At 43.5% G+C, this 8,008-nt stretch overlaps 1 protein-coding gene across 1 annotated transcript in view; it reads left to right on the forward strand.

Annotated features, from left to right (window-relative positions):
* CTNND2 (catenin delta 2) overlaps positions 1 to 7,654 on the forward strand; it is a 1,230,080-nt gene extending 1,222,426 nt beyond the window's left edge. The window contains exon 24 of the mRNA XM_042782401.1: positions 7,394 to 7,654. Coding sequence (XP_042638335.1) covers positions 7,394 to 7,654 — 261 coding nt within the window. The remainder of the gene's footprint in view (positions 1 to 7,393) is intronic.
* The last annotated feature ends 354 nt before the right edge of the window (positions 7,655 to 8,008 follow it).

Raw genomic sequence — 8,008 nt, forward strand, 5'->3', positions numbered from 1 at the left:
AAGGGAACCTCCTTCTAGAGGGTGGAAAAGTCCTGACCAGGTCTTCTCTGCAAGACCATCTCCAACAGAAGGAGAGGGAGACAGAAAGTATCTCCACCACCTGAAATTATTTTTCTGTCTAATCAACCATCAATAGGAGAAATGACTGTGCACAGGATTCTTCTCTTACCCTCAATGTCTCACTCATGTGCATCCATGTTGGATGACATCTCATGTTGTTTGCAACTCCCTGGTGAATGCTAGCCCCTATGGCCTGCCTGACATATTGCTAACACCTAATCAGACTCTACTCAGGAAGAAGGTGCACCTATTCCAAGCCATGGTATTTTCAGTTGCCTCTTATGCATGTGAAAGCTGAATGATGATTAAGAAAGAAAGATGAATTGGTGCATTTGAATTATGGTATTGGCAAAGAATATTGAATATACCATGAACTGCGAGAAGAATGAACAAATCTGTCTTGGAAAAAGTCCAGCCAGAATGCTGCTTAGAAGCAACACTAATGAGACTCCATCTCACATACTTTGGACATGTTCTAAGGAGGGACCAGTTCTGGAGAAGGACATCATACTTGGTAAAATGGAGGGTCACTAAAAAAGAGGAAGACTCTCAATGAGCTAGATTGACACAGTGGCTGCAAGAATGAATTCAAACATAGCAATGATTGTGAGGGTGGTGCAGGCAAAGCAGCATTCTGTTGTGTTGTACCTAGGGTCACTATGAATTGGAACTGACTCGACAGCAGCACCTAACAGTACAACAACTCAGCACCAGTGTTTGCTAAAAGCAAAAAGCCAATGAATAAATAAGTCATGAGCACTAGACAGATGGTCACTAGTGTGGCCTCAAACAACTCACATGCCAACATGTCTTCCCAAATATAAAAGAAAATGAGGCATCATGTCTTAGAAGAACAAACTCCATTTACGGTAATAAGCCATTTTTCTTTTAGCCAATACCATAAAATTGTTCTGTAGTTGAAGGGATCCAACTATCCCCAGCTCTTGAAAGAGCTTGTCAGAGTGTAGTCAGATCCTGATTGCTCATCCAAGAGTGAGCGGTTCATCTTTAGGTTCCCTAGGTAGAGAGAAGCTCATCAACAGCACCAGCCTGCTGTTCACTAGTATCCTCTCCATGGACTCCTGCTCTGTTGGCAGTAGATGAAACCCCAGTACCACCCAGGGGTCCTTGGTATCTTGCAGGTTTGGCTGCACCAGGCTGGTGAAGATGGTTTGATTTAGACTTAGAGGGCAGTCCATAATGGTTCTGAGGAGCACATTTTCACCTAAGCATGTTTTGAACATTCTGGAAAATTAGAATGAATGGGCCAAGATGGCATCACTGAGCGTGATGTTGTGCGGTACTTTTCCCAGCATGCCTAGAATGTACTTGACTAATCTCAATGTGATACTTCAAGCCCACTGGGTGTCAGATGAACACTGGGAAACCCAGCAAGGATGAAGAGCAAGCTATTAATCAGGAAGACGTTGTAGGCAGGCCCCTGGCAGAGCTGAGCCATAGTGATGGCACAATGCCATCATTATTCCCTGAGGGGGCCAGTGGGCATTGGAATTACTAATCCCAGGCTAATAGCAACCAGCATTTAAAATGTCCACTAAAGAGACATTTTGCCTTTTCTAAGTGTTTTTTTTCTAAGAAATCATCATAACACTCCAGTGAATTTGGAGAAAAGAGAATTGTTCTGGTTACCTAGTGCTACTCTGACAGGAATGTACCACAAATGGGATGGCTTGAACAAACAGTTTATTCTATTACAGGTTGGAGGCTTTTAATCTGAGTTCAAAGTGCCAGGCTCTAGGGAATGGGTGAAAGCCCCCTAACCTTGGGCTTCAGCTCTGCCTCCTGCTCCCAGCCCTCTGAAGCTACAGGCTTTTCTTCACTCAGACAGGTGCAGGCTGCTGAGACTGGCAAGCCCAAGGTTGACAAGTAAAAAGGCACAGTCCCAATGTTACCAAACCACATAGGAAGGCCATTAATTAAAGCCCATTGGAAGTCCCAAGGTCAGCAGAGTTGCAGGCTCCTGAACAATGACATGGCTACATGCAGAGTTCAAGTTTGCCATAAGCTAGAGATCATTCCCCAAGGGTTCTCCTTATTTACAGGAAGTAGATCACATCATTAAAGCAGCTACTCAGCTGCTCACAGTAGATTCCACCATGGAGTTGATTACCAGTCTTATCATGGGGAATACTACATCCAGCTCCCTAGCCACTCAACCAGGCCCAGCCAAGTTAACACACAAACTGAACCACCACAGGAATAAAGCACTTGACTTCTTTTCAATTGTGTTATTGGAATAAAGTTTGGCTTTACATGCATCTTTCTCTCTTGGGAACTCAGTAAAATCCTACCATTGTGACCATTTGTAAAGGGAGAAAATTTGTCCCTTTCCACCAGGTGATTCTAAGATGGCCTTTTAAGCAGCATCCATGATTTGGAGTGTCTGGCTGTGTGGGTATGGCTGCCCATTCCAGATGGGATGCTTTTGTTTCAGAGCTTTCCTAGGCTATAATGACCTCATGACCTTGAAGTGTGAACAATCCAACCAAGAGTGTCCAAGCTTCCTGCTGAGCACTAACATCTTCTAGGCATCTTTGCATTGCAATGAAGACTCAAGTGCTTCATAAAGAAAGATTGGCGGTGACAGACTTTGGGGAGAAAGATATTCTCTGAGGGAAAAGAGTTTCACAGGGGTCTCTGAGACAAGGAAAAAGACCATTAACCCTGACAATGAGACAACAGCATTGGCTGAATGGCCAACTGTGGTAGAAGGGGCAATAGTAGTAGACCAGTCCTTGCATTACTCAGCAGAAGGGGGACCTTCCCAGCTGTAGCCCTCCCGATGGCACTGCCTGGGACCCCTATCACATTCTCAGTGAATTTGTGCTTAAGGACACCTAGAAGAAACAACAATCAGTGTATGATAAAGTTGTGATCCTTGGATTTTATGACTGGGGTCAACAGATCATAGACATCATGTTAAAAGTCCCTGCTTAAATTCTCCAGATATCTTATTGAGCTTCTACCATTCCATCCCATACTTAGAAGAAAACAAGGATCATATTTAACTGTATATATCCAGCCAGCAACAGAATTTTTGTTAAAGCAGAAACAAAGGGGGTTTGGTGTTTAGATGAGAGTATTCAAATTAATGATGAAGACAATAAAAATAGCATCTTTCATTGTTATTGTTGTCTCCAGCCTTGCTGTCAGTGGGCCAGGACAGGTGTAATTGCCACAGATATGAAGAAACTGAGAGTCAAGAAGGATAAGGATTTGCCTTGGGTCACCCAGCTAGGAAGTGGCAGAGCAAAGATGCAAATGTGCTTCTTCTGCCTCTCGGAGTCACTTGCCTTTCTCAATAGGAGTGGTTCTCAAATTTGAGCATGAAATAGAATCACCTGGAGGGCTTATTAAACCCCAGATCACTAGGCTCCAGCCACAGCCTTTCTGCTTCAGCAGGTCTGGAGTGGGTTCTGAGAATTTGCCTGTCTAGCAAGTTCCCAGGTGATGCTGCTGGTCCAGAGAACTCTTAAGAACCACTGATGTTTACCACATATACTCCCTAATTGAACATTAACACCCTAACTCTTCAGGTTTCACCATGTGGAAAATGTGAAGATCTGTGATGGGCAGCTATTTCCCTTGTGTTTAAAATAAATCCAGTTTGTGGGCAAACTAAGTGAGGAAAAAATACAAAGAAGTCTTCTATCATTAAGCTGTCAGAGTTGAAAGGTGAAGAAATGTCCTCTATAATTTAAATTAGGCATTCTACTATGGAGGAAGGCTGGCGATTCAAACTCACCAGCCACTCCTCGGAAGGAAGGTTGGGAAATCTATTTCCATAGAGATATGGCCTCAGAAACCCAAGGAGGGGTCACTATGAGTAGGATCTGACTCGACAGCAGGACGTTGTGTTTTGTGTACTATGGAGAAAAACGCAAATCTGAGCAATGAATAAGGAAGACTGAAAATGAATTGATGCATTTGAAATATGGTGTTGGGGAAGAATATTGAATATTCCATGGACAGTGTATTAGGCTGGGTTCTCTAGAGAAGCAAAACCAGTAAATCTTATATATACACAGAGAGAGAAATATATCTTAGGAAAATGCACACACACTTATAGAAGCTAGCAAGTCCCAAGTTCCTGGATCAAACGTCAAGCTGCAGGCTTTTCCTGACTCACACAGCTGCAGGGACTGACTAGCTCAAGGTTGGCAGGCAGTATACCAGCTATTGACTCCGACGGATGATGAATCCAAGATCACCAGGCTGAATGGTGTATCGTTCACTCACGGACAGTTGTAGGCAGCACAACAGGATCCAGATCCACTGAATAGTCAGTCTTTTTCCCAGGATGTCTGTAAATACACACACACACACACACACACACAGAGGAAGAAGGCCACACCCCTAGGGAAACTCCCTTTCAGTGGATTGGCTGCCCAAAGTGTATACATCCAATCTCATCATGAGAATAACCATATCACAACTGTTTAGACCACTCAGAATCATGGTCTGGCCAAGTTGACACACAACCCCAACTATCACAGAGAGCCAAAAGAACAAATCTGTCTTGGATGAAGTACAGCCAGAATGTTCCTTAGAAGCGAGAATGGCCAGACTTTGTCTCTCATACTTTAGTCATGTTATCAGGAGGGACCAGACCTTGAAGAAGGAAATCATGCTTGGTAAAGTAACGAGTGAGCCAAAAAGAGGAAGACCCTCAACAAGATGGATTGACACAGTGGTTGTAACAGTGAGCTCCAGCATAACAATTGTGAGGATGGTGCCATGCTAGGCAGTGTTTTGTTCTCTTACATAGGGTCTCTGTGAGTCAGAATTGATTTGATGGCGCCTAACAAAAACAACAACTATGGAAGAAAAAAGTTCAGCAGAAATGACTTTATGGGTACCCATGACAGGGTACAAAGAGGATGGACCCCAGTGACCCCCACATGAATTAGCTGGTCATAGTTTCCCTTCTCAGAGACACTCAAATTTAGAATCCACCATTGCTAGATAGGAACTTGAGGATAGTGGGAGGATTTTGCCTTCCATACGGGACCCCCTGTCCTGTGCCACCTTCATGACTGTTTGTATGCTTGAGTCTGTGGTTATAGCCATTGTGTATTTCAATTGCCTTACAATCTAGGGGCCTTATTTTTCAGCACTATGTTGAGCAGTATTCCGTTATAATCTATAACATTTTCATTGGATGATTTTTAAAAATAGACCATCAAGCTTTTCTTCCTAGTCTGTCTTAGTCTGGAAGGTCTGCTGAAACGTGTCCACCATGGATGACCCCGCTAGTATTTGAAATACCTGTTGCATAGCTTCCAGCCTTATAGCAAGACACAGGCCACAACCATACCGCAAATTAATTCATGGGTGTTGGAGATAGTTACACATAAATATACATACATATCTATTTATGGATTAAACTAAGAAGAATTTGTTAAATGGTGAGCATGGTACCCAGTGGAATAAGAACACAGTAAACCCTGTGTACTTTTTCCTCCCCTCTCATTCTAAACCTTTGTATCCTTTGCTCTTGGGCAGAAGTGCTGTACTGGAGGAGAGAAGAAGGTAGACATAGCACACGGCTGGTCATAGAATAACAAAGAAGACCTTAGCCCTTCCATGTGGTTTGGTAGACCTGGTCTTAGCAACATTTAATTGCAGAATTCCAAAAACTCTTCTCATTCTTAGGCTCTTAGGTCAACAAATGCTTATATTTTAAGGATTTTAGCAGGTGGGAAAAAAAAAAAAACTCATTGATTAAGAACCCACTAACTAGAAGTGTGACACATACTAGACAGCAGCTATGAGGAAGTTCACCACTTGTTTGAAGAACAGGTCAATTACATGAATCAATGACATATAAAGGCAAGAGCTTCATGTACTTGAGAGAAGAATTATGCACAGGCTATTAGAAGCATTTGTTTACCCACAACATTCTAATTACAAATCATTATCTATTAACTAAGACCAATTTCTACGGGATGTTTCCAGGCTGATCCTTAGTTAAATTAATAAGGAATTACTGAATTTCCTAGAAAGTGATCTACAGTGTTTCTTTTAAAAGTATTTTCTAATTCACACCAACCTCATCCTCAATTAGTGCACATTAGCAGAGCTTTGTACATCCCCATGTGTGCTACTTCATCTCACCTACTTTGGTCATGTTGTCAGAAGGGACCATTCCCTGGAGAAGGATGTCATTCTTGGTAAGGTAGAGGGTTGACGAAGGTGGGGAAGGCCTTCAACAAGATGGATTGACACAGTGACTTCTGTGATGGGCTCAAATATAGCAGGGATCACAGAGCTGGTGAGGGACCAGGCGGTGTTTCATTCTTCTGTGCATAGGGTCACTATGAGTTGAAGCCAACTCAATGGCACCTAACAACAACAACAACATGTGTGCTAGCCTTAGGGATTAGCCTCACCCTATGTCTAGAGAGGTTCCATTTACTGCAGGACCAGTTTGCCTAGGAAGGAACTGCAGAGAAATTTGAGTAGGAAGGGTACAGATCGGCCCCCAGAGACAATTGCTATTTGTGAACCTGGGAACACTTTTTGCTATCCTAAGGCTAAGCAGAGAGAACTAATTCTTGACTTCATGTGCCCTGAAGTCTCCTGTGATCAGTTTAACCCTTCAAGGCTCCTTACATCAGACTGTAACCATCAGAGGATCAGAATGGAAATAGGGAGCATTGAGCTTGGCTTGGAGACACCAGACCATTCTGAAGACCCCTTCCCCGCAATCAAAGATTTTATAATCACAGTGTCCTTGAGTTCAATCCCTAATTGATCCAAGTTGACAAAGACGTTTCTTTTCCAGAGTGTAAAATGTTTTGTGTGAACTCTCTTATTAGGTGCTTCTTTATGTATCTACCTAGGACTCCAGTACCTTGTGACTTAAGTAGGTGTGATGGAATGACCCTACTACCGGGAAACAGATCAGACACATATTGACCACAGTCCTCTGCCATGGCAGGGCGATGCCTGCCTGATCATTGGGCTTTGTTTATCTTCATTATCTCTTTCTCTGAGATTGCAGTCCCTATGAGTAATACTGACAATGCAGGGAAAATGCATAAATGGCTGGACTCCCTAGCTTCTAGTCTACTCCTCTTTAGTCAAGAAAGGTTATTTAGAATGACAATGGGTAGACCCAGGATCCAGTTTTAGAAGGGAAAGCCAAAGGTCAATTGGCAATATTTGGAGAAGTACCATAGTGGTGAATGCATGGGTGACATATGGGGCAGCCTTGTCTTCTTGGGAGGGAAGATTAGTACCTTGACAATGAAGGAGGTTGGGTCCAGGGGATGCTAATTAACCAGCATGGCTCTTCTTCCCTGTGTAGGTTTCTGCACAACCGGTCCCACAGGAGCCCAGCAGAAAAGATTACGAGACCTACCAGCCCTTTCAGAATTCCACGAGAAATTATGATGAGTCCTTCTTTGAGGACCAGGTCCACCATCGCCCTCCCGCCAGCGAGTACACCATGCACCTGGGACTTAAATCCACCGGAAACTACGTTGACTTCTACTCAGCTGCCCGTCCCTACAGTGAACTGAACTATGAAACGAGCCACTACCCGGCCTCCCCCGACTCCTGGGTGTGAGCAAAGAGGGGCAAGTGGGATGAGGCGTTCCGGGAGCCGTGCATGTGCATGCATATCACGAGACATTTCTTTTTTCCCTGCAAATTTAGTTTGTCAAAGCCTGTTCCATAGGAAGGCTGTGATAACCAGTATGGCAATCTTATGAGCTATTGTAGAGCGCGAAATACATTGAAAGTTAACTCGGGAGTCGATAGAGAGCAAAAACAATCCTAAAACATGACCATGTTCAGCAACGTTCTAGTTTGAGCTGTAGAAAATAAAAAGTGCTTTATATTGGTTGTGGAGGAAGGAGGGAGAGAGGAGACAGTGGTGGTGGTGGGCCGTGAAGGTTATCGTTAAGCACAAGACACAGAA

The sequence above is a fragment of the Orycteropus afer genome, unplaced genomic scaffold (genome assembly GCF_000298275.1).
Source record: "Orycteropus afer afer isolate SDZICR_OR568_19922 unplaced genomic scaffold, OryAfe1.0 scaffold00303, whole genome shotgun sequence".
In the NCBI taxonomy this organism is placed as follows: Eukaryota; Metazoa; Chordata; class Mammalia; order Tubulidentata; family Orycteropodidae; genus Orycteropus; species Orycteropus afer.